General features: G+C 40.7%; 1 protein-coding gene and 1 long non-coding RNA gene across 2 annotated transcripts; one reads left to right on the top strand and one right to left on the bottom strand.

Moving 5' to 3' along the window:
* The first annotated feature begins 8 nt into the window (after nucleotides 1-8).
* Nucleotides 9-21,995, top strand: jtb (jumping translocation breakpoint). The gene is made up of 6 exons (XM_055633092.1): nucleotides 9-192; nucleotides 4,969-5,089; nucleotides 8,966-9,006; nucleotides 12,929-13,014; nucleotides 14,759-14,832; nucleotides 21,176-21,995. The coding sequence occupies exons 1-6, from the start codon at nucleotides 24-26 to the stop codon at nucleotides 21,330-21,332; spliced, it is 648 nt and encodes a 215-aa protein (XP_055489067.1). The 5' UTR covers nucleotides 9-23; the 3' UTR covers nucleotides 21,333-21,995.
* LOC129695786 (uncharacterized) lies at nucleotides 15,419-27,870 on the bottom strand. The gene is made up of 5 exons (XR_008723226.1): nucleotides 27,741-27,870; nucleotides 24,709-24,822; nucleotides 24,065-24,156; nucleotides 18,725-18,777; nucleotides 15,419-15,542 (listed from the first exon to the last, which is right to left on the bottom strand). It is a non-coding gene; the product is annotated as an uncharacterized LOC129695786 (long non-coding RNA).
* Between the last annotated feature and the right edge of the window lie 89 nt (nucleotides 27,871-27,959).

Here is a 27,959-nt window from a genome sequence, read left to right as displayed (position 1 = left end):
ACCGCCTGTGACTCCCTGCCGTGATGCGGGTCACGTGTGGTAGTTGGTCACGTGCAAAGGCTCCGCTAGTATCTTTGGTCACGTGTGGCGGGCGGGCGGTTGGTCACACAGAAGCCCCGGCCCCTCCCCTGATGGTGGTTTCTCAGCTCTCGCCGTGCGGCGGCTCACGAAGCCGGGGGTTGGCGACGGCCGGTGAGTGCGGGCTTCGGTGAACGCAGATACAACAGTTTGGAGAGTTTTTGTTTAGGATATCTAACTTAACTGTAAATAAACCTTAATTTTTAAAATGAAAAAGATTAGAGCTGGCTTCATGCCGGCGAATGTTTGCTTCGGGTTGTTAATCTCACGGACCGGAGAGCCCTTAGTTGGTCGACATCCATGGTTTACTGGGTGGACCAAGCGGACTGCCTGCTGGTGGACTGACATTTAGAGTCTATCCAGGAGCCGGCACGGATCGGTGTGAATCGCTGGCACTCTTGTGGAAACGACACAACGCAACATTGTAGTGTGATGTGGTCTGTCTGAGTGGGAAGGTGATAAATTCACCGTGAAGACTAGGTGCAGTAAACTGATTGTTACAATGAATGAATCATCCATCCCCTCCATATCAGGAGTCTTGAGTAATCTGCCAGGAACCACCCATATTGACTCACTGGCAATGTATTTCAAATAGTGGTTGTTAATTGAATTCCGCTTCATAACTGCTCCATATTTTGCTAATTAGTGCAGAGGTCGCTTCAGAAAATATACTGGATCTTTCAGGAGTGTCATGGGTTGGAGTATGAAATCATTGCCTTTGCCTGTGTTTCTATTAATCATGATGTGACTGTATTGATGTGGCAGAGCATTCATTTTCATGGAACATAATCTTGCACTGCGTTATATTGAGGGTGGCTTGTTTTTTTAATTATGTTCAGTCAGTGGTAGTTTTGGCTGGTATGATTGCCTAGGTATACTCAATGAGAGTTTGTTACAACCGTTTTTTCTGTTGTATGAATATTGTTCTATTATATTCATAGACCGATTGAAATCAAATGTTACTTTGGTGACAGCAACCTATTTGAATTTTTCACATAAGTAGGTTTAAACTGTTGTGGACTGCAAACTCACTATCAATGACAACAGACTGTTGTATTATTAGTAGTGTTGTCTTTAAGATGGCATTGAACAAAGAAAGACCTGTCAACCTAAGATAAGAATGTCAGAAATTGTGAAATGAGGAAGTTTAGATAGAACATAGAAACATAAAAAAAAATAGGTGCAGGAGTAGGTCATTCGGTCCTTTGAGCCAACATCGCCATTCAATATGACCATGGCTGATCATCTAAAATCAGTACCCCATTCCTGCTTTTTTTCCCCATATCCCTTGATTCCTTTAGCCCTAAGAGCTAAATCTAACTCTCTCTTGAAAACATCCAGCAGAAATTCACAGATTCACAACTCTCTGGGTGAAAAAGTTTTTCCTCATCTCAGTCATAAATGGCCTACCCGTTATTCTTAAACTGTGACACCTGGTTCTGCACTTCCCCAACAACGGGAATTTTATTTCCTGCATCTAGCCTGTCCAATCCCTTAAGAATTTTATATGTTTCTATATACCTTCTCATCCTAAATTCCAGTCGACACATTCTTTCATCATATGTCAGTTCCGCCATCCCGTGAAATAACCTGGTGACCCCATGCTGAACTCTCTTAATAGTAATGATGTCCTTCCTCAATTTATTCTCGAAGCTCCTCCCCTTTTACTAATCTGACACCATTCCGATAATAATCTGCTTTCCTGTTCTTACCACCAAAGTGGATAACCTCACATTTATCCACATTATACTGCATCTGCCATGCATCTGCCCACTCACCCAACCTATCCAAGTCACCCTGCAGCGTCATAGCATCCCCTCGCAGTTCACACTGCCACCCAGCTTTGTGTCATCTGCAAACTTGGAGATGTCACATTTAATTCCCTCATCTAAATCGTTAATATATATTGTAAATAACGGGTCCCAACACCGAGCTTTGCGGCACCCCACCAGTCACTGCCTGCCATTCTGAAAAGAACCTGTTAATGGCACTTTTTGCTTCCTGTCTGCCAACCAGTTCTCTATCCATGTCAATCTCTTGTGTGGGACATTGTCAAAGGCTTTTTTGAAGGTCAAGATACACCACACCCTTATCTCCCTTATCCATTCTACTTGCTACATCCTCAATGTTGGTTTAAAAAATACATAATTGCTGGGATAACAGCAGATCAGGCAGCATCTCTGGAGAAGATTTGCTTCTCGAGTCTGAAGAAGGGTCTCTACGCAAAACATTATCCTATTCCTTTTCTCGAGATGTCCTATCAAATTGTTTTAAAGTTTGAACCACTGACTTTTCCACCTAGTTCGAATAGAATCACTAGAATAGAATAAGGGGACTAATATAACAACATCAGAACTAACCACATCTACTGCATTCAATGCCCCAAAAGTGATCTCCTTAATGTCGGTGAGACCAACCGTAGACTGGGCGACCTTTAGGCTGAACCTTCACGCTAGATCCGCCAAGATCTGCTGGATCTCCCGGTTGCTAATCATTTAACTCGCCTTCCCTTACTGACTTTTCTGCCGTGGGCACCTCCATTCCCAGAGTGAGGTCACATGCAAATTGAAGAAACAGCACCTTGTATTCAATTTGGCCAGTTTACGACCCAACAGTAATAACATTGAATTCTCCAATATTGGGTGGTAACAATCTTTTCCCCCATCTCCATCCATCTATACTCCTTCCTCTGGCTTGACATTTTCTACCTCTTATGTCTTTTCTCACTGGCTTTTGTTATCTTCCCATCTCTAGCTTTTGTCCAACCATCTGCCAATCAAACCCCCATCCACTGTGTCCACCTGTCAGGCTGTCTCAGCTTTCTCTGTTTGAGGAATAGTTCCAACATGAAACATGGCATGACCACGCTCTGTTGAGATACTGCCTGGCCTGCAGGGTTACTCCAGCACTTTGTATCTATTTATAATAATTTCAAGGGTTTTATAATGCATCAAATGTGCTGAACTAGTGCTACATTCCCTATTGTGTTGTAATGTAATTAATGACAACTATTGTACTGAATATGTACCAATTGGAAAATTTGGATTTTTAAAATGATTTCTTCCATTCATATTTTGAATGAATTGAGTATAATACTTTTGCAAAAAAAAATTGTGCATCACATGGCTGGTAGAACTGCCAGCTCGGAGCACAAATCCTGACCTTGGATGCTGTCTGTGTGGGGTATGCACAATCTCGCTGTGACCACGTGGCTTTTCTATAGATGCTCTGGTTTTGTTTAATATTCCAAAGATGTGAGAATTGATAGGTTAATTGGCTACTGTATATTACACGTGTGTCTGAGAATGGTAGAATGTTGGGAAAGTTGATGAGAATGTGGGGTGAATGGGGGAAAAAAAGCATGATTACACTATGTCCCCAGGTTACAACAGGGTCTGTCCCCAAGAAATGTTCGTAACTTGAATTGTTCATAAATCAGACATGAACAAAACACAATGTATGTGAGGTGTGATGGGAGAGAAAGCAAGTGCTGGAAGAGCAACTGCCACTCTACCTTACTGACTTAGTGAATGTCTGATCACCGGTACCGGTGATACCGGTAGGCGGCGCGACTCTCGTCAGCAGCGGCCTCTGCAGCCCGTCCGCGTTTTTATTATTTTTTGTCTATGTTTCTATGTAGTTTTTGTTATTTTTTGTTGGGGTGTGTGTGTGGGGGGGTGGGGTGGGAGGGAGGGGGTAACTTTTAAATCTCTCCCTGCATGGGAGACCCGACCTTTTCTTGTCGGGTCTCCGTTGTCGTTGGGGCTGCAACGAGGAGCGGCCTCCAACAGGAGAAGACCGGGGACTCTGGTGCCGACGACTCACCGTCACCGTCGCGGAGCTGGCCGAGTCTGGAGCGGTGGTGGAGCGCTGCTGCTGCTACTGCTGCGGCCCGACCTCCGGAGATTCGGAGGCTGCAACTGCGGGTCTGGCGGACAGCGGCACCGGGAGCCCGCGGGTCCCTGGAGGGAGACCGCTTTTCAGGGCTCCTGCAACGGCGACTTCTCCCGCCCGAGTTGCGGGGTTGAAGAGCTCCTGGAGGGGGGCCTGACATCTCCACCCCGCGCGTCTTGGAATGGCCGCGGGACTCTGCGAGCGCACGCCGGGGGCTCTAACACCAAGACCTCGCACCACCCGGCGTGGCTTTAATGGCCGCGGGACAATCGCCATCGCCAGCCGGGGACTTTGACTTTGACTCTGACATCGGGGGGGAGAGTGCAGTGGAGAGAAGTTTTTTTTTGACCTTTCATCACAGCGATGTGATGGATGTTTATGTAAATTATGTTGTGTCTTGGGTCTATTTGTTTGTAATGTATGGCTGCAGAAACGGCATTTCGTTTGGACCTCAAAGGGTCCAAATGACAATTAAATTGAATCTTGAATCTTGAATCAGCGCATCGAGCACTGCTCAACTCCACCCAGCCCCAATCGTGGCAGTTTGGGAAGTTCTGGTCGGGGAGAGAAGGCGCATCACCCATTCCCATTTGACAGAATATGTGTGTAGCAGCCGGCAAATTTATCCTCATCCATTTGCAAATTTCCTAAATGCTCGTCCATATGCAGATGCAGAGGGTGTTCATAAGTTGGGTGTTTGTAGCCCTGGGAGGATTGGTTGATGATTAGTCTGGATTTGGTGAGCTGAATGGTCTGTACACATTGTATGTCTCTTTAAAATAACCTTTGCGATAAGACTAACTTCATTGTTTAAATGACCAACTGAGTGTTTTCATATTTAACATTTGAGCATGCTAAGTTACAGTATTTGAACCATATATTGCTGTGTACATTCTCTCTGTCATCATTTATAGAATATTTTCACCTGAATTTTTGATAATTAGATTAGTGATAAAATGTATAAATGAGTGATTGCAAATACTAACTTTGTTTTAGTGCAGCCAATCCTTAACGGTACCCAGAGAAGAGTGAAAAATAAGAAAATGTTACAGTTTGCAGAGATGATGTACCTTCTAGTCTACCTATGTACAATATGGAGTGTGTTCACATCTTTCAGGTAAAAGAAAGGTTTCTATACAAATTAGTGATATGTTTGATCAGTTTTGTCATCAACTTTCTTTTGTTAAAAGTGTAGGCTTACTTAAAGCTTTAAAGTGTTTAACGATATGATAGAACTTTATTTATCCCAGGAGGGAAATGAATTTGCCTACAGTCATAAAAAACACAAAATAAATGAAACATGAAAATAAAATGACAAGTAGTAGGGCTTCGGGGATGTGCAAAGATTGAGGGGGTGGGGGGGGTCCAGTCTCCGTCTACCACACGACGGAAGGGGGAGGAGTTGTAAAGTTTGATAGCCACAGGGTAGAAGGACCTCCTATGGCATTCTGCATCTTGGTGGAACCAGTCTGTTGCTGAAGGTACTCCTCAGGTTGACCAGTGTGTCATGGAGGGGGTGAGTTGTATTATCCAGGATGCTCTGCAGTTTCAGGAGCATCCTCCCCACCAAGACCACCTCCCAAGAATCCAACTCCGCCCCCAGGATGGAGCCGGCCTTCCTGATGAATTTATTGATCCTATTGGCGTTCACAGCCTTCGCCCTGCTGCCCCAGCACACGGCGGCGAAGAAGATGGCATTGGTTACCACCAATTGGTAGAACATTTGCAGTATCTTCCTGCAGACGTTGAAGGAGCGGAGTCTTCTAAAAAAAATACAGGCGGTTCTGTCCCTTCTTGTACAGGGCCTCATCGTTCATGGATCAGTCCAGTTTACTGTCCAGGTACACTCCCAGGTATTTGTACTCCCTGGTAAACAGCACGTCCACACCATTAATGGAGACGAGACAGGGGTGTTCCTCTCCTAAATTCTACCACCAACTACTTAGCCTATTCGGTATTGAGCTGCAGGTGATTCAGCCCACACCACTCAACAAAGCTGTTGACTACATCTCTGTATTCAGCTTCCCTCCCCTCACTGATGCAGCCCACAATTGCAGAATCATCTGAAAACTTCTGCAGGTGGCAGGAGACGGAGTTATATCTGATGTCCGAGGTGCAGATGGTAAACGGGAAGGGAGTGAGGACCATCCCCTGTGGGACCCTGGTGTTGCTCACTACCATGTCCAAGACCCAGTCTGTAGCCTGACATATTGTGGCCGTCCAGTCGGGTAGTTGGTGATCCAGGACACCATTGGTGCATTCACCTGCATCTTTTGCCAATTTGCTTATCCAAGTGAGCATAGGAATGATGGAGCAGGTGGATGATGGTGTCCTCAACCCCCATCTTTGCTTGGTAAGCGAACTGCAGGGGGAACCAGATAGGATTTAACCAGGGGTCGCAGGTGAGTGAGCACCAGCCTCTCCAGGGACTTCATGATGTGCGAAGTCATTGAAGGAGCTGGAGTGCATCCTCTTTGGTAGAGGAACCAGACAGGATGTCTTCCATATCACAGGAACCCGCTCCAGACTCAGGTTGAAGATATTTGTAGCACTGGCTGGCACATGCCTTGAGAACCCTAGGACTGACACCATTGGGACCTGTGGGTTTGCTTAGGTGGAGTCGACTCAGCTCCTTCCTCACCTGCTCAGCCTTGATGGTCAGGATCAGCAAAGAAAGGGTAGGAGAAGTGGACCAGGGGGATTGAGGGGGAGAGACTGTCGGGGAGCAGTGGGGAGGGTGGGCGGAGGCCCCACCATCAAATCTATAAAATAAAAAAAATAAAAACAGGTTTAGCTCATTGGCCCAGTCCTAATTGCTTTCCCTCCCCAGGCCACTGGTCTTCTTGTAGCCTGTAATGCTCTTCATCCCGCTCCACACATCCCTCATGTTGTTCTGCTGAGGTTTCCGCTCTAGCTTCCTCCTGTAGTCATCCTTGCCCTGTCTCAGTCTCGCCTTCAGGTCCTTTTGTACCCGTTTCACCTCCTCCGTCACCATTCCTGAAGGCCCTCTTCTTCTGGTTGAGAAGGGCCTTTATGTTACTGGTGACCCAGGGCTTGTTGTTGGGGAAACAGTGTACAGTCTCCTCGGGGACAATGTTATTCACATAGAACTTTCTGTAGCTGGTAACTTTGCCTGAGTGAACTTCAGAAAGTAATTTGCTTTGATGTTAAACATATTATTTTAAAGTGCTTGGTTAGCTCTGTGATTTCAGTGTATTTTCAGGAAATATGTAATTGTAAATCTGGCCTTTGTAGAACTTCTGGGGTTTTTTTTTAGTAAACTTTGGAGAAAATTAATCAATGCTTGTGTTTGTTTGGGACAGACAATTAAAAAAACTGATGCTCCTGTAAGCTTTATTTTGAAGTTGCCAATTGTTGCTTATCGTTTTTCTCGTTTTTTTTTAAATGACCTCTGCTGGAAGGAATGCAAATACGAGTGATGTTTATAATTTGTAACATATAGAAATTCTAGGCATGTATCAGGTGAGTTCTTTATCCAAGGGATGCAAACTCACCCAACATTGGGAACATTTTTCCTGCATCTTGCTTGTCCAGTCCTTTTATAATTTTATATGTTTCTATAAGATTCCCCCTCATCCTTCTAAACTCCAGTGAATGCGAGCCTAGTCTTTTCCATCTTTCCTCATATGACAGTCCCGCCATTCCAGGGATCAATCTAATGAACCTACGCTGCACTGCTTCAATCACAAGGATGTCCTTCCGCAAATTAGGAGACCAAAACTGTACACAATACTCCAGATGTGGTCTCACCAGAGCTCTATACAACTGCAGAAGAACCTCTTCACTCCTATACTGAAATCTTCTTGTTATGTATTTATCCCGATTAGTCATTGTTTCTTGGAAATCTTTGATTCCACCATACAACTTGCCTCTATCACTAAAAATGAGTCAATTCTCCCAAATTAAAGTGCGAAGAAATAGTACAGTGGGCCATTTAGCTCCTTAAGCTCCTATAACAGAGAAGAAAAATACTAAATTCTCTCTTGAATAACCTCAACAAATGTTCAATTTGATGCAAATAGAGAAAATGATATATTGTTTGTGTTTGCCCTCTCTAATAGCTCTCATTTCACAGCTTTCCCTTGTTCATGTTCTCCCTTTTTAAAAGCCTCATTTCACTTGATTAATTTACCTATATCTTATCCTAGTGACAATTACGGCCACATCTATCAGGCCCATTCCCTTTCAGTTCCTTCTCCAAACTCTGCAACTGACAAATAACTTGATTTCTTTCTATCCCAGGTCTGATGATGTTTTTTAAACTGTAACATCTCTATTTCAATTGCCACAGATGCTGCTTGATGTGCCAACGTTTTCCAGCATTTTCTGTTTTTATTTCTGCTTTTCAGCATCTACAGGTTTTGATTTTCACTTTGTATGTTTCATTGTTTTACTGTCCACTATGAAAGGATGATATTGATTAGTTTATATATCTTTGAACCTTCTTCAAGGTTAATGCACTATGAAGTCCTCAATATTTGTTTATAAAAAAAAAACTATCCAATAAAATGAATAAGTGCAATGTTCTGGTGCAATTCATCAATATTTTTCCCGTTTACAAAATGCAATCTAATAAATATGTGGTATATTGGGGTAAGATTTCAAAGCTCTTACTCGAATAGCTGGCTAATACAGAAGCTGGGAATTAATTAAAATTCAGATGCTGGAAATCTGAAATAGAAATAAAGCGCTTCCAATAATCAGTCGGGAAGAATCTGTGGAGGAGGAGCAAAGTTTTGTAATTAGTTATCACACTGATTTACCAAATTCTTTTATGAATATTATCTAATGTCGTGAAAGAAAGTGCAATTTAGGTTTAAAATGCATGCAACATTTCCAGCTTTGGTCATTATATTCAAAAAGAGCTTGTTTTAATAGCTTTTGATTTATACTGAATTTTAATGTGTAACATAGCAGTTTGGTCATATGTAATGGTTACATTTTGTTCTCTTTACTGCCTGGATTCCTTCAGGATATGTGAAGCTGTGCCATTCCAGTCACAAAAGAATACAAGTAAGTGCTGTAATAGTAAAGTAACAAGTTGTCTCAACATTTTACATTTTTTGAAATATGAAAATAAAAAAAAATGTAAAGAATGGAAATGGGCAACAATGAAAACAAATTTAGATTACTGGAAGACAAATTACAAGATTTGGACTGCAGAAGTTTAATGTTGAAAGCTCTATGGGAAGGCTGTGCTGGAATATAAAAGCAAGTCTGAAGAAGGGTCTCGACCCGAAACTTTGCCCATTCCTTCTATCCAGAGATGCTGCCTGTCTCCAACATTTTGTGTCTTATCTTCAGCAAGAATATCAAGTCGAGTTTCCTATTGGAAGATTGTATGATCTAAATGACCAAAATAAGTTAAAATGAGAGAAAGGAACAATGTGAAAGGTGAAGGCAGTGTAACCAAAACCATTAATTTATAGTGGGAACATGAATACAAATTTCAAATTGCATTGTGCAAGATTAAAATAGTAAGTTACTTTGTGCAATCTTGGTGTGTGTCATCTTCCATTAGGCTTAACACCATATAACCAAGTTAAACATTTTCGCTTTAAAGTTATGCAGCACAAAATATTCTTGAACTTGAGCAGCTCCTGAGGAAAAACATGAATTAATTTTTTTTTCAGTGTTACTTGGAGCCAGTTTATAGATTTTATGGAGTTCAATTTCTCCCCTGCCACCACCATTAATCATGTTTCCCTTATTTTCTCCCAGTCTCCATCTTCATAGATTTAGTACCTATCATGTACAGATTCTCCAAAAATGGAGTGTCTGACCTACGTACAACCTGTGCATACGAATCAGTGTTTGGGAAATCAGTGGGATAGATTAGCCAGCAGCAACAGGACTGTAGGCATCTTCTTCCATGTGAGAATTCAATTAGCGGCAATTTCTGAATGATTAAGTTAAATGCCATGGTTTAACTACACACCACCCACAGTTAGTGTACATTTTTATTAAACTATATTGGCAGGTGGCTAGATTCTGATTTGTGAACTGTTCTAGTTTCGAACAGTTCTCGGGAACAGAATCCTACCGTAACCCGGGAAGGAAATGTATTGGTAATTGTTGAGATGATTTTCTGTGAAAGATGGCTGTTGATTCAATAGACAATAGGTGCAGGAGTAGGCCATTTAGCCCTTCGAGCCAGCACCGCCATTCTATGTGATCATGGCTGATCATCCCCAATCAGTACCCCGTTCCTGCCTTCTCCCCATATCACCTGACTCTGCTATTTTTAAGAGCCCTATCTAGCTCTCTCTTGAAACCATCCAGAGAACCTGCCTCCACCGCCTTCTGAGGCAGAGAATTCCACAGACTCACCACTCTCTGTGAGGAAAAAGTGTTTCCTCGTCTCCGTTCTAAATGGCTTACTCCTTATTCTTAAACTGTGGCCCCTGGTTCTGGACTCCCCCAACATCGGGAACATGTTTTGTGCCTCTAGTGTGTCCAAACCCTTAACAATCTTATATGTTTCAATGAGATATCCTCTCATCCTTCTAAACTCCAGAGTGCACAAGCCCAGCTGCTCCATTCTCTCAGCATATGACAGTCCCGCCATCCTGGGAATTAACCTTGTAAACCTACGCTGCACTCCCTCAATAGCAAGAACGTCCTTATTAGGGGACCAAAACTGCATACAATACTCCAGGTGTGGTCTCACTAGGGCTCTGTACAACTGCAGAAGGACCTCTGTGCTCCTATATTCGATTCCTCTTGTTATAAAGGCCAACCTGCCATTCGCTTTCTTCACTGCCTGCTGTACCTGCATGCTTACTTTCATAGACTGATGTACAAGGACCCCCAGATCCCGTGGTACTTCTCCTTTTCCCAACTTGACGCCGTTTAGATAGTAATCTGCCTTCCTGTTTTTGCTACCAAAGTGGATACCTCACATTTATCCGCATTAAACTTAATCTGCCATGCATATGCCCACTCCCCCAACCTGTCCAAGTCACCCTGCATTCTCATAGCATCCACCTCACAGTTCACATTGCCACCCAGCTTTGTGTCATCTGCAAATTTGCTAATGTTACTTTGAATCCCTTCATCCAAATCATTGATGTATATTGTAAATAGCTGCGGTCCTAGCACTGAGCCTTGTGTTACCCCACTAGTCACTGCTTGCCATTCTGAAGATTCACGAGATATATTGTTACAGTGCATTCAGAAAGTATTCAGACCCCTTCACCTTTTCCACATTTTGTTACGTTACAGCCTTATTCAGAAATTGATTAAATTCATTTTTTTTATCAGCAATCTACACACAATAGCCCACAATAAAAAAGTGAAAACGGGTGTTTAGAAATTTTTGCAAAAAAATTAAAAATAAATAACTGAAATATCACATTTACATAAGTATTCAGACCCTTTACTCAGTACTTTATTGAGGCACCTTTGGCAGTGATTACAACCTCAAGTCTTCTTGGGTATCACACTACAAGCTTGGCACACCTGTATTTGGGTAATTTATCCCATTCTTTGCAGATCCTCTCAAGCTCCCTCAGGTTGGATGGGGAGTGTTGATGCACAGCTATTTTCAGGTCCCTCCAGAGATGTTCGATCGGGTTCAAGTCCGGGTCTGGCTGGGCCACTTACGGACATTCACAGACTTGTCACAAAGCCACTCCTGCGTTGTCTTGGACGTGAGCTTTAGGTCGTTGTCTTGTTGGAAGGTGAACGTCTGCCTCAGTCCGAGGTCCTGAACGCTCTGGAGCAGGTTTTCATCAAGGATCTCTCTATACTTTGCTCCCGTTCATCTTTACCTCGATCCTGACTGGTCTCCCAGTTCCTACCGCTGAAAAACATCCCTACAGCATGATGCTGCCACCACCATGCTTCACCGTAGATATGGTATTGGCCAGGTGATGAGCGGTGCCTGTTTTCCTCCAGACGTGACACTTGGCATTCAGGCCAAAGAGTTCAATCTTGGTTTCATCAGGCCAGGGAATCTTGTTTAGGTGCCTTTTGGCAAAATCCAAGCGGGCTGTCGTGTGCCTTTAACTGAGGAGTGGCTTCTGTCTGGCCACTCTACAATAAAGGCCTGATTGGTGGAGTGCTGCAGATATAGTTGACTTTCTGGAAGTTTCTCGCATCTCCACAGAGGAACTCTGGAGCTCTGTCAGAGTGACCATTGGGTTCTTGGTCACCTCCCTGAATATGTTAGCAAATCTCTATCCTAAGGCCCTTCTCCCCCGATTGCTCAGTTTGGCCAGGCTCTATGAAGAGTCCTGGTGGTTTCAAAGTTCTATTTATGAATGACGGAGGCCATTGTGCCCTTCGGGACCTGCAATGCTCCAAAAATGTTTTATACCCTTCCCCAGATCTGTGTCTCAACACAATCCTGTCTCGGAGGTCTACAGACAATTCCTTCGTCTTCATGGCTTGTTTTTTGCTCTGACATGCACTGTCAACTGTAGGACCTTATATAGACAGGTGTGTGCCTTTCCAAATCATGTACAATTAATTTAATTTAACACTTGTAGACTCCTATCAAGTTGTAGAAACATCTCGAGGATAATCAATGGAAACACGATGCACCAAAGCTCAATTTTGAGAGTCACAGTAAAGGGTCTGAATACTTACGTAAATGTGATATTTCAGTTATTTATTTTTAATTATTTTGCAATAATTACTAAACACCTGTTTTCGCTTTTATATTATGAGGTATTGTGTGTAGATTGATGATAAAAAAATACGACTGTAACCAATTTTAGAATAAGGCTGTAATGTAACAAAATGTGGAAAAAGTGAAGGGGTCTGAATACTTTCTCAATGCACTGTATATTGCCTCAAAGGTAACCTTTCTAGACTTTGCTGTGTGGTGTGGGATTCTTAGGTAGAAATAGATTGGCTATTTTTTTTTTAATGTTAAGATTTTCACTTGCAAAGTAAGATTATAAATATATTTTATTTATAAATTAAACAGCAAATAATTTGCACCCAAGACCTTGCTGGGAAATTGAAGAATACAGCATTGTAAGAGAATGTAGTCCTTGCACTGATTACGAAAAGGTATTTTGCATGTGTGTATGTGTGAGATATTCAAATATTTTTGTCCTTTAAGAGATTAGTGTGATTATAATTTTTCTTTGAGAGAATATTCTAACTTTACCTTAGATCAGATGTGTAAGAAGGAACTGCAGATGCTGGTTTAAACCGAAGATAGACACAAAAAGCTGGAGTAACTCAGCGGGACAGGCAGCGTCTCTGGAGAGAAGGAATGGGCGACGTTTCGGGTCTAGAAGGGTCTCGACCAGAAACATCACCCATTCCTTCGCTCCAGAGATGCTGCCTGTCCCGCTGAGTTACTCCAGCTTTTTGTGTCTTAGATCAGATATTGTATTTTTAAAATTGTTAGCAATGACACATTATACAAGTAGATACATTGTAAAAAAACAACAGTATCTCTAATCATTATTGGCTATTAAATAATGGTGAAGCTAATAACTTATTAATTATGCTATAGCTGCTATTATTTATGATCAAATGCTACATCAACTTGATGTGAGGATCAAATTGCTTGGTTAAATATGTTGAACCATTTCTGTTATGTTGCTGTCAGCACCCTGAAAATTATTTGATTTTTTTTTTTTGCCTTATTCAGATTTCTCTTTCCTTTTTATTTTCCTCGCTTAATTTACCATTGAGGTAACATTATAATTTCAGATTTCCTTCTTGGTTCATATTTCCCTGCCCAATCAGCATAACTGAAAACAAAACTACTGTCTGCCAAATACCAGAAATTAATTGATTATGGGATCTTGCTGTGCATCATATTTCTGCTATGTTTTCTATAGTGCAGAGGAAGCTAACTTTAAAAGTTGCTTAATTCGCTATAAAGTATTTTTTGGCATAAAGAGATCACGAAAGCTACTATATGAATGGATATTCAGATATTTTTAACAGCAGTAGATCTAAAATGTATCCGGTCTCTTCAGTGTCTAGAAGTCCTCAGAATAACACGTGTTGGTAAAATGAAAGGTGGATTAAAATATCTAAATAAAGATGAATGTGGAGAAAGATTACTTCCTTTAAATGTAACCCTTACAGCTAAAAAATATTGTACAAAATACGCAAGTAACCCTTACAGCTAAAAATATTGTACACAAAGTCTTGTATTTCCTGAAAGTAGAAATACTACTTGCAGTGACATGCATTGAATTGTAGCATTTTGCATTCAACATTCTAATGCCAATCAGAAGGTAAAGATTTTGATTGCCTATTAAAATTTTAGTGTTTTTCTGGATCAGATCCTTTCATATACTGCTTTATTGCTTAGTTTTGAGATCTATGGAAGGGTCCCTGTTCCAAAAATCATATTTTATTTTTCCACAGGTGCTGCGTGACCGGCTGATTTCTTTCATTTCTATTTTTTGGGGGATTTCAGTCTCTGCAATTGTATTTGTTTTTTGTCCTTCTGTTTTTGGTTATACAAAGGAAATATAGAAATAGCAGAAAAAATGTCACGTTGGATAAAGTACCAACATTTATTTTTTACTTATTTCATATTGAAAAGATTATGATCCATCCTTATGAATGCTGATTAAACTAAATAATCAAGTTAGAAACTGTTTTAAATGAGCAAATACACGATTTACAAATGTGTTATAAATTTGCCAGGTGTTCAAGAAACCATATTCTAAGTAAAAATAAATCCAATTTCTGGCCTAGTTTTGTTGAGTTTTACCATGTCATATACTTTGTCTTTAAAATCTCATTGCTATAATTCCGTAACATATCATCTCACTTTCTGCAGACCGTGCATATAGAATGTAAATTTACTGGATTTGTTGAAGATGTAAAATGTACGAAAGACCACAGATACAGAAGGTAAGGCAACTGCAGATTTCCCTTCAGTTCGTATCCTTGTTTGTAAGGAATCATAGGTTTTTGAAAGTCTAATTTAATCAGTAAATTTTATTTTATTCTCATTAGATTCTAATACAAGTTCAGAAATAGTATTATCTGTATATTTTACCTATTCATTGGGCAGATTCTTTTTGGGAGCCACATGAGCTCTTGTTATTCAAGATTCAAGAGTTTATTGTCATGTGTCCCTGATGGGACAATGACATTCTTGCTTTGCTTCAGCACAACAGAATATAGTAGGCATGACTACAGAACATTCACCAATTGGGCTTCACTTTTGTTGCTTGCAAAAGATCAATGAAGTAAATTAACCACACTTACCTTGTTGCTTAATATCACGATGCCAAGCTTCAATTTCTTTATTGCTAATTGTCATGTTTGATATTTCAGCAGAGATTACAACATTCATTTTGTAATCATACAAGCACTGATGCTTAATTTTAAGTTTGCTCTTACTGTTGACATCCTTGCTATATGTAATGTAGCTGTGGCAAATTATGTTATCCAGTTGCCAATTGCTACAAATCATCTTCACTGGGTGGGTGTCATTCGCATGGTTTTCTTGCAGCAGTATTTCGGCTACCACTTAATAATTGGTCATGAATGCAAACGTGGCAGGATCAGAAGTTCTGTTGGGCTTGGAGCTATGATCCCTCCTTTTCAATGTGATGCTATTGATCAAAATAAACAAAATGAAAGCTTATTTATATATAATGCCAAAAGAATTGATGCTATTGGAGCTTTTGTGGCAATAATGCGTTTGTAGAGCACTTTTAGTTTGGTGCTTTAGAGGTATAACAGAATGGATCTTAAACCACAGTAGGATTTGAAAGGAGATAACCTTGGCTCAGATATGAATTGAAATAGGACAAATAGGTACTGGTAATGGAGGTGAGTTGGGATTAAAAGCTCATTTTGAATAGGACACTGAGGTTGTGATTATACAAATAATTACTATTTTGCCTTTCATCCTATTTCATTTTTAGTCATACGTGGCCCTTGACGATTAAATTTGATAATTGCATGTCATCTAAATCTGCCAAATGATGTCCTTTCTGCACTCTTACTTTCTCCAAACGTATCTATTTGAAGGCATTTTATGTAACTTTTGTAACTATAGAATGTGTAACAGGATATTTGCTCAAATTGGCAGTTTTTGTGAACCTCTACCTATCTATTTCTATTCCTAGCCTTTTCCCTTTTAGATGCATCTATTCCATTTGTTATAATTGACGTAGCATATTTCACATCCTTATCACACACTGGGCAAAGAAACCGCTTCTGTATCGGATTCACAAGTGACTATCTTTATGGTGCCAACTTTTGGATTTATTCACAGGTGGCAATATCTATTCTACTGAAACTCACCGTAATTTTAAGTATGGTGTATTGACATTTCTGATTCTTGGCCTCAATGTTACAAAAATAGATTATGAATATCAGGTTATGTTGCAGTTGGTGTGAGTATGTTGTACAAATTAGCTGCCTATTATAAAAACACTACAATAACTTTGGGATTTCTCATGGCTGGGAAGGGCACTACTCAAATGCAAGCTTATCTAATCATTATTTAAACTAACCTGAAGATTTTTTTCTTTGCTGATGGGAAACTTCCTCGAGCTATCTGTTTGTAGCCTTAGGTGTACATAACTGGTTATGAAAACTGATGCAAATAAAGTGGTGGTGGGAGTTGTGTAGCGGGAGATTGTATCAATTTATGAACTCGATTAACCACTCGTAACTTAATTTAACAATTTGCTGTTTGGTGATTAGAATAAACGCATCAAATTTGCTGTTGCACTAAATCATCATTATCCTGGAAGAATAGGGTGATAAAGATTGCTATGGAAAACAAAAATTGCAGACACCCTAAGACCTCTTTATTGGGCAATGACACCAAGACTGCAATGAAATACATTGATCAAACTATCTACAGATAAAACAATTCCTGTACATGTTTCACATCTCAGCTTGTCCAAACAACCTTGGTTTGCTTTTAATCGAAGGTAGACACAAAATGCTGGAGTAACTCAGCGGGACAGGCAGCATCTCTAGAGAGAAGGAATGGGTGATGTTTCTGGTCCACCCCCTTCAGACTACTTTTAGTTGACTGCAGTCTTATAGAGAAGAAATTGATGTGATTTCCGCCATCCATCAAACATAGAATTTTCAAGACAACCACACATGTACCAGATCCTTTCTTGGGCTGTAAATCTACCATGCTCCCGATACATCCTATCGGCACACACCTGGTCCACATTGGAGGTCTTAATTCTATCTGCACACCTAATCTATACTTTGGACCCTGGTTCTGGCTATACATCAATACAATTGTTACTTTAACTGGTGATTACAGGACTTGGAAAGTCACATTATATAGAAATAATGTATAAACTATATTTACTTTTACATATTTATGAAAATGGGAGCAAACAAAATAATTGACCCAGGTTCCCTACCCAGCCACACAGTGACTATTGATATTTGACTACTTGCCATTGTGTTGAATACATAGTATACAGGATTCATTGGACACCATAGGAGAGGGCCCTGAGAAATAGTCAATGTTTGCAATTTCCCCAGATGTTTGTGGGGAGGAATTTAAGGGCGATTGCCTTTGCCATGTCTGAATTGGCTGTCTAGATTGAAAGCACATCCAGAGTTATTCATTCTCTATTTAAATGAGGTGGTAATGGTACAACTGGGCGAGCTTGCTTGGCTACTCACATGTCAACCACATGAGTCTGGAGTCGCATGAAAGGCCAGATCTGGTTAATGTACCAGTTTTCCTTCCCTTAATGTGTAATGAACCGGTGGGTTTTAATGATAATTCAGCAGTTTTCACGTGCAAACTATTTGGGGTTTTGTTCCAAATTCCAGTTTATTTACTAATCTAAATTCTATGGCTGTTTTAGTGAGATTTGAACTGGGGTTTCTTGATTACCAATCACATAACTGAACCTTTGCATTATGTCATTATCCATCACATGTACTTGTTTATCTGATGCTGTACAGTAAAGGTAAATTATGAACTTCAGTGAAATATTCTGACCTTCCACTCTGCTGAAAGGGCAGTCCTCAGCACCCTTTACCTTTGTACCCCTGAGCTTGCACCACCTCAGCAGGTTTAGGGCCCATCATGATGCTAAACTCTTCTTTTGTCACCTCCACGTCTCTGCCTATTTCTTTGGCAGCCAGTCCACACCTCCCACTGAAAATCCTTTTGCTTGCCTAAGACCTCCCTTCCTCTTGGATACCCCGTTCAGGCCTTTTCACCTCTTGATATTTTGTCATTTCCAATTTCCACCACAATATCTCCTGCCTTAATTTCTCCACTCACCTTGCCAATCTAACCTTAACCCCTCCCCATGAAAACGCCCAGACAAGAGTGGTGCCATTGTAGTTTGGCAGACTGACATCTACCTTCCAGAGTCTAGACAGCGACTCTCGGACACCTATTCGGACCTACCCCAGGACCATGATGCCAACAACAAACACCAGACCACTGTTTCCTGCTCTCATATAGATCATCTCAAGCATCCAACATGATCATGATCATGCTCCAACCCCATACTTCCGGCTTCTATTGTATACCCAAAATCTACAAACAGGACTATCCTTAGAGGCCTGTTTTTACTGCCTGCTCTTGTTCCACTGAAATTACTTCCTCATATCTTGATTCTATCCAGTCTCCCCTTACCATCCCTTCTCGTCAACATTCAGGATACCATGTATGTCAACCATTTTGACAAATCCAATTCCGAGGCCCCCACCACCTCATCTTCACCATGCATATACACCTCCATATTCTTTCTACAACAATGATCTAACCAGTTCCTTTCTACCAACATACCTGGTTGAACTTGTTTTATCCTGAACAGCTTTTCTTTTGAGTCCTCTTGATTCCTACAAATCAAAGATAGACATAGGAACTAGCATGAGTCCCAGCTACAATCATCTTTTCATTAGCTACGTGGAACCATCCTTCTCTGGTATCACTCCCCCATTCTTTATTACATCGACGTCGACATTGATGCTACTTCCTGCACCTGTGCGGAACTCATCAATTTTATCACCTTTGCTACTTTCACTGGGAAGCAGTGCTCAAATTCACTTGGACCATCGCTTTTCACCCTCCAGCAGCTATCTCCACCTTCACCGACCCCTTAGCCCACCTATCTCCATCATCCAGAGAGTTGTGAATCTGTGGATTTCTCTGCCACAGAAGGCAGTGGAGGCCAATTCACTGGTTGTTTTCAGTTAGATTTAGGGAATCAAAGGATATGGGGGGGAAAAAGCCAGAAAGGGGTACTGATTTTGGATGATCAGCCATGATCATATTGAATGGTGATACTGGCTCGAAGGGCCAAAATGGCCTTCTCCTGCACCTATTTTCTATGTTTCTATGCCTTTTTATTTTACTTATCTACTTTCACCTATCGCCCATCTGCCTCGGTCTTCCAACTCTGACCTTGTTGGTGGACGGACCTACCCCCTACCCACACACACACTTTCAGTCTGGATCCAGCTGCTTGATATTCTTGACTCCTTCTCAAACCACCAATCACCAACTGGCCCCTATCAAACCTCTTCCCCTTTAGACTGGCTGACTTCCCTCTCAAATCCGTCGTGAAGCAGGTTCTTGACCTGAAAGGCCGACAATTCCATAGATGTTGCTTGACCTACTGAGTTGTGCTTGACCTACTGAGCATTGGGTGGGCGGCGCGACTCGCATCACAGCGGCCTCTGCAGTCCGTCTGTCTTTTTTTACTTTTTTTTTTTGTCTCGTTTGAATGTAGTTTATAGTGTATTTTTTAACTGGGTATGTGTGTGGGGGGTGGGGAAACTTTTAAAATCTTTTCCCTGTACGGAGAACCCAACCTTTTCTTTTTCGGGTCTGCATTGTTGTTGGGGCCTAACACCGTGAGCGGCCTCCAACCGGAACAACCTGGGGCTTTAGTCGCGGAGCCTGCAGAGCTGCGGACTTACCATCGCGGAGCTGGCCGAGTTCGGAGTGGGGTGAGCGGTGGTGGCGAACTGCTGCAGCCCGGCCCCGGAGCTTCATAGGCTCCAGCCGCATGTCTGGTGGACGGTGACACCGGGAGCTCGCGGGTCCCTGGTGGGAGACAGCTTTTCGGGGCTTCCGCAATGGCTACTTCTCCTGCCTGAGTTGCGGGGTTGAAAATGACCTGGAGCGGGGCCTTACATCGCCCGGCGCAGCTTTAAATGGCCGCGGGACTTGCTAGTGCCCGCTGGGGGGCTCCAACATCAAGACCCGGAGCTTGGCCTTGCATCGCCCGAGTCAAGAGTTAGATTTAGGGAATCAAAGGATATGGGGGAAAAAGCCAGAAAGGGGTACTGATTTTGAATGATCAGCCATGATCATATTGAAAGGTGGTGCTGACTCGAAGGGACGAAGGCCTTCTCCTGCACCTAATTTCTATGTTTCTATGCCTTTTTATTTTACTTGTCTACTTTCATCTATTGCCCATCTGCGATACTTACCATCACCCGCCAGGGGCTTTGACTCTGACATCGGGAGGAGAATGGGGAGTGCAGAGGAGAGATAAGACTTTGTCTTCCATCACAGCGAGGAGGAGATGCGCTGTGATGGATGTTTGTAAATTGTGTTGTGTCCTGGTTCTTCTACTTGTGTGTATGACTGCAGAAACTAAATTTCGTTTGAACCTCAATGAGGTTCAGATGACTACAAATAAATTGTATCTTTGTATCATTGTATCATTCCTTCAGCAGATTGTATTGTTGCTCCAGATTAAAGCATCTGCAGTCTCTTGTGGTTCCACCTATTGCACCCACTTGGCTCTACAGATTGATTCTGTCTTTGGCTTATCAGCACTTTCTGGGATCTATATCACTTTTTTTTCAAAAGGGTTGTGAGACTTGGTTCTTTGTGGTTAAACATGGAAATAATAGAGTAATATATCAAATGAATATATCTTAAGATTTATAGTTTCCTAGTATTTAAGCTTTGTTGCATACAAGCAGAAGTAATCTTATCCCCTCCCCACCTCCTCACTGCCACCCAACCATCCTGCTGTTATTTAATAAGATCATCACTGATCTGATTGTATCTTCTGTTGATCTGCTTGTGCCATCTACTGTGGAAGAACACAAATGTGCTACATTGTGGCCTGAAATACATTCCGTATAGATACCGTTTGATTTCTGTATCATTGCATATGTCATTAATCTAACAACTCTCTTTAATGTTGGATACATGGAATTTATTAAAAAATATTAAACGTTTATTTTTGCTTATAGCTGTTTTCACTTTGCCCCATAGCTGTCGTTCAGTTGCAATGGAGGAAGTGAAATTCTGGAAGTTTGAAGGAATTGTTGTTTTGGTTGGTGTAATCTTTGCCATCATTGTTACTTACCGACAAAGAACCCTAGACAGGCATGCTGAACAAAAAGTACGACGACAGCTTGAAGAGATTTAGTTTTACAACAGTTACTGACACTGCTTTTGCATCTACAGCCGTTCAGGTTTTTCAGTGTTTTATCCTTTTATATTCACCAACCACCCATTGATGTTGTAGGAAATATTATTCTGTCTTAAAATAGCTTTCAAGGCAGTCAAAAATGTTAGGATATAATTACTTTGTGTTAGACATTAAATGTGTATAATATTTATATGGAGAGGTAAATTGTAATATAAAAGTTCTATTTATGTAGACTATAAAATGGAAGAGAATAGTTTGTTCGGTACCTTATTTTATTAGATGTTAGGAAATTTGATTAAGAGTACTTTTTCATATCTATAAAAGTATATTGGTACTGATTTCTGTACAAAGTTCTTGTGCCAGTGTTATTTTTTGTACTTTGAACTGAATTTACTTGTTTGTATTCCACCCCACCTGCCACTGTTCTCCCCTCCACTAACCTAACAGGAAAAAGTATTTTAATTATTGTATAAAATGCAAGATAAATTGTCACTGGGTTTGTTTGCAGATAATATTTTGAAGAAATAAAGTACAACACCCAAGAACTGCCTGTTGTGTTTCGTCTAGGAATCTATTTTTCTTTAAATAAGTTTACTCTGCATTTTATATCTTGCCTGGGACCTTCAGATTCTCAACGGGCATGACCAACCTGATTGAGTAGTCACCAATGTAAAACAATCCTGCTTCCCAGAGAGGTTTAACAGTGAGTTAATGGCTAATGAAGAGTTTTGCTTTTCAAGATTTCCAGTGAAGAAAATACACGAACTGGGGTTCGAAAATGTATCTTTTATTTTCACACTTGTAAATTGAATGCAATTGTATTTTTTCCTCAACGTAAAGTGCTTTTAAATGCGCACAAAAATAAAGGTGAAGGCAATAGTTGAAGAATTGAGTTTTGGCTTTTCATTGCTTTAAAAGTTGGGGTTGTTAAATGTTTCTCTCAATACAGGTTATCCCACATGGTCTACCAGAGTATCATTTCTAGTCTCATTCCCCTACCTATTTCCTTGTAACGTATTCTGTCCTGTGCCTTTCAATTCCTATGATCCTCCTGCCATCCATCCACATGAGGGCAATTTATATTGGCTAATTAATTTATCAATACAACTTTGGGATGTGGAGAGGAAACTGAGGCATGCATAAATATAACAAATTGAAAGAGCCAGACAAAGACCAAAGTGGAAAGCACCTTTGAAATACTGTATAGTTAGGAAAGAGGAGTTTTTCTTTGTGGCAAGATGCTGTGAGCAGAGGAGTGAATTACTATCGTTGGGGAAGGAAGAATTAATTGGAACAAATCAAACAACCCCTCAGGAAGATAGTGTGGTGGTGGTATTGCATATTGTTGTTGATCAATAGACAAGGATTTTAGAGCAAAGGTGAGAAGGATCCCATGCTGATTCAAGGAGTGAGGAGAAAGAATATTAAGGCATAAGTGTACTTAATAGAACAGACTAACATAAGAGTCTTGTTGAACTCAGTGGAGAGGAGCCCAGGGTTGATGAAATATCATATTGTCATGGAGGTATTGGTATGGAAGATGGCATTATAACAAGAGTTATAGCTGCACAGCACAGAAACGAGCTTTATACCCCAACTCATCCATGATGATCAAGTTACCTTTCCAAGCTAATCCCACTTGACTGTCTAGCCCATGCCCTGCCATTCTTTTCCTATCTGTGTGCCTGTCACTGTATGTCATTGTCACTTGCAGGGGGAGCACCAAGGCAAATTCCTTGTATGTGAATACTTGGCCAATAAACCTATTCATTCATTCAAAGTATTTACTTTTTAATATTGCAACTTCCCTACCGTGGGGAAAAGACTGGCTGTTTGTTGCATTTAGGCACCAGCCTCTGTGGAAAAGATTGTTCCTCTGATGCCTTTTAACTATTTCCCCCCCTCTCCTTAAAGCTATGCCCTTGAGTTTTAGACTCTAGTTGAGAGAAGACCCAGTCTTTTCTTACTTAAACCTTCCAGACCCAGTAACATTCTTGTAACACTTTCTTGCACCCTTTCTAGTTTAATGGTATCCTTCTTCTCAAGACAACCAAACCCTTCCTATTACCGGCCTTGCTTTCTTCTGACCTTTTTATTACCTCCAGTTCCCTCCCCCCTACTTTCAGCCTGAAGAGGGGTCCAGACCTGAAATGTCACCCAACCTTTTTCTCCAGAAATGCTGCCTGTCCTGTTGAGTTACTCCAGCACTTTTTGTCGTCTCCTGTACTCAATACCTTGATCGATGAAGGCATGTATGCAAACATCATCTATACCACACTGTCCATCTGTGCTGCCACGTTCATGGAAAAATGTACAGGTACTGAAGGTCTCTTTGTTCTACACTCCCCAGGGGCCAACCACTTGCTGTGTAGATTCTGCCTAGGTTGGCCCGACCAAACTGCAACACCTCATATTTATCTGAATTAAACACCATCTGCCATTCCTTGGCCCAGTTGGTCAGGATCCTTCTTCAATGTCCACCAAACCATCAACTTTAGCGTCATCTGCAAACGTACTAACCATGCCATCTGCATTCACATACAAATCGTTAATATAAATAACAAACAATAGTGGACCCAACACCAATCCTTGTGGGACTCCACTCATTACAAGTCTCTAGCCTAGACCAACCCTAAACCACCACCATCTGTTTCCAATCTTCAGTCTAATTTTATATCCAATTATCTAGTTCTCCCTGTATCCCATCTGATCTAACCGTTCAGACCAACCTATAAATGTGGCGGGCTGAGAAACCAGGAAGTCATCGGGTAGTAGCGGCAATCTGTGTGCTTGCAATTGATACAGCTGACAAACATGTGCCCTGAAATGGAGATACAATGCATCAAATTAAGTTTTTTTTTTAAAGTAAACCAAGATCAATTAATAAGCATAAACTAAAATCCAGATTTTAAAAGTTTTTAAATCCTTGGATTTATTCCAGATAAGTGTTCTGACATTGATAGTATTGAATTACAATGTGAATTCTGTTGTTGTTCACTGAATGATCTTGTGCTATGAGGTTTTTGTATAAAATTAGATTTGCTTTGTTTCAGATTATAATTGCAACAATTTAACAAGCTCAACAGTGACTGCTCAATTACTGCTGATGTATTTTAATACATTTGCGAGGGTGAAATTAAGATTCGCAAGAACTAATTTATTCCTTTAGCCACTAAATTATGTTAGCATTTAATACAATTAAGTAAAATTGACAAGTTTGCTTGATGTCAATTGCTTTTTTTTTAAATCCCTAACTTTGATCCTTGTGAGGAAAATTACTTTTGATTTCAGAAACTGAACATGAAAAATATTAGATATATAAGAATAATTCAAATATCTTTACTTCATAAATTAAGAAATTCTGTTTTCCTACCTAAAGTTCCAAACTGAGTGTCAAGTCCCATGGTAATAATCAGCATGATGAAAAACAAAATTGACCATAGAGATGCCCATTGCAACTATGCAAGAAAGGCAATGAGAGCAAAACCTAAACGGGATACAATGGAAATGGTACTGAAATGGTTTCAATAAGGCTTAAAAAAATACCTGTTGTAAACAGATGGTATTTGCCCAATAAAAATGATCTGGCAAAATCAATCATCAATATATATTTCATTTGTTCAATGTAAATCACTGCTTCTACATTTATACAACAAAATTCTGATAATTCTGCACTTCAGGGCTTTGATGGTGCTGAACTGAGATTTTCAATGCTATAGGCTGTTTGTTATTCACTGCCACAACCCACTTTAATCACTTTTTTTAATCTGATTTTTTTCCCCCGCAAAGGCAAGTGAGTTTAAAGACAGCATGGAAGTAAGGCCCTATAGAATTAAACTGAAAATGGGGCACTGGTGAGTTTACAACTGGTATGGAAATGGGATCTCAGTGAGTTTATAAGATGAATGAGAATAGAGCCCCCACGGGTTAGAGTATGCTAGAACAGCACATGATGAATCGGTTGCTAAACTGGTGTTTTAATGTATTCAAATGTTATAATACTGATTTTACAACATTGGCATTTAAGATGCTTTTAGATAGGCTGATGCATTTGCCGGGAATGGAGGGATGTGGATAATATGTAGGCAGATGAGATTAATTTATCTTTGCATTATGTTGGGTGCAGATATTGTGGGCTGAAGGGTGTGTTCCAATACTTTTCTATGTTGAATATAAGTGTCGCAGGTCACTTCTGATAAAGGTTTTTTTCCTTGAAATTTGAACTCTGTTTCATTTTGCACAGATGCTGTCTGATCTGAGTGTTTCCAGCATTTTCCGTTTTAATTTTTGAATGGAAAATGTTGTTTAATAAAACAAATTGTGTTGCTCCACCACCCTCTTCAGTTATCTTTTGACATTATTTGATGGAAAGTTCTATTAATGGCCAGGCTAATTTTAGCCCCTTGACAAAAATGTATAAAAATAATCTCATTGCTAATTGGACCACCTTTAAAATTTGGCTGCTGCTACTCCTTTAATATCACCACACAAACTGTAATTAATTTGGCTGTAGAGAATTTTGGGTCTCCTTAGGTTGCAAAATATGTATTGTAAATAGACGTACTTGGAGTTCTGCTGTAAGGCCATATTTGCATTCCAAATAAATCTTGTGTTGTAGAAAATCGCTTAAAAAAACAATTGTGTCAATGTGGAAGAGAGGATTAGTGGCTAAAGAATTTCACTCATTGCACGTGTCAATAGAAGTGATTGCTACTCGATTTCCATGGCTACCACATTGAACTGTAATGTTAAGAGACATTAGAGTCCCATTACAGCAGGAAGGCTAATGATGATCAGTCTGAAGAAGGGTCTCGACCCAAAATGTCACCCATTCCTTCTCTCCAGAGATGTTGCCTGCCCTGCTGAGTTGCTCCTGCATTTTCAGTCTATGTGTATTATAACCAATTCAGTCCGCATAATACAAATGGTGTTCCGTAAATCATCAATACAGTTATATGCAATTCGCAGTTTGGAAACGCGCTCAGTTCAGTTTATTGTCATGTGTACCGAGGTACAGTGTACAGCTTTTGTTGCATACTAACCAGTCAGCAGAAAGACAATACATGTTTATAATCGATCCATTTACAATGTATAGATACATGATAAGGGAATAACATTTAGTGCAAGGTCAAGCCAGCAAAGTCTGATCAAGGATAGTTTGAGGGACACCAAATAGGTAGATAGTCGTTCAGCACTGCTCTCTGGTTGTGGTAGGATGATTCAGTTGCCTGTTAACAGCTTGGAAGAAACTGTCCCTGAATCTGGAGGTGTGTGTTTTCACACCTCTATACTGTTTACCTGATGGGAGAGGGGAGTAGGGAGTGGCCAGGGTGCGACTCATCCTTGATTATGCTGCTGGCCTTGCCGATGCAGCATGAGGCATAATGGAGTAAATAGAAGGGAGGTTGGTTTGTGTGATGGTTTGGGCTGCATCCACAATTTGCTGCGATTTCTTGCAGTCTTGGATGGAGCTGTTCCCAAACCAAGCTATGATACATCCTGATACAATTATTTCTATGATGCATCTGTAGAAGTTGGTGAGACTTGTAGGGGACATGCCAAACTTCCTCAGCCTTCTAAGGAAGTAGAGGGATTGGTGTATTTTCATGGTCATTACTTCGATATGGGCGGTCCAGGATATGTTGTTGGTGATATTTATTCCTAGGAGTTTGATGTTTTCAACCGTCTCTACTTCAGCACCGACTATCACAAAATCATAAGATGAAAGACTGACTACACTACAACTACAGTATCAAAACATCAGTGCCAGCAGGGCTAACTGCAAATCATGGCCATGTGACAATTGTATTGCTTATCTGCTCATTAATCCCAAAATCGCTTGCATTCTCAAATGCCCAACCATACAAAAAAGATCTGGCAGGTTTTCAATGCTGCCTTTCATGTTATCGGACAAAGGTCAAATCTCAGATAATACGTATACTGAGCACATGATAGTCTCATGGGATCACTTCTGGATTTGAAAATTCGTTTTTTTTTTTAAATTCCAGAAAGTTATAAAATTAGGCAAAAGTGAAGCCAACGTATTTGCTGCCTGCCACAGACCATTTCCCACGCACAGTGTGGAGCAAATTCACTCTGAGAGCATGAATCATTACCAGTATTACTTTAGTGGGTAATTATTATAGAATGCCCACTAAAGTAACACTGGCAATTCTACTGTCCCAACTTGCCTTCTGCTAATTCCGGTTATACATCCTTCAAGTTCAATTCGTCTTAAAATCTAAGGATGGCACAGTGGTGCAGCAGTAGAGTTGCTGCCGAACAGCGCCAGAGACCCAGGTTCAGATTTTTTGGAGACAATTGAACTAATCTATCAAACTTTCTATCCCCAGCGATATCTCTATTATCTCATCATCCTGCAGGGAGAAGAGCGGTGTTTAATACCTGCAGGGTTTAAACGCCTCGGCACCAACGAATTTGCGGAGTAAAATCGAACAAGCAGTTTATCGAGTTTAGCCTTCGCTGTCCCACAAATACTATTCATTCAGAAGAAAACAAAACAGCTCCGAGCCATTCCTCACTGAATTTTCCCACATCTAACTCCTAACTTTCGATGGATGCACTTTGGTTCAGTTCATTTTGAAACGGAGGGGGAAAAAAACC

Source organism: Leucoraja erinacea, chromosome 3 (genome assembly GCF_028641065.1).
Source record: "Leucoraja erinacea ecotype New England chromosome 3, Leri_hhj_1, whole genome shotgun sequence".
NCBI lineage: Eukaryota > Metazoa > Chordata > Chondrichthyes > Rajiformes > Rajidae > Leucoraja > Leucoraja erinaceus.
The sequence above is the reverse complement of the archived record's forward strand: the minus strand, read 5'-3'. Positions and strand labels throughout refer to the sequence as shown.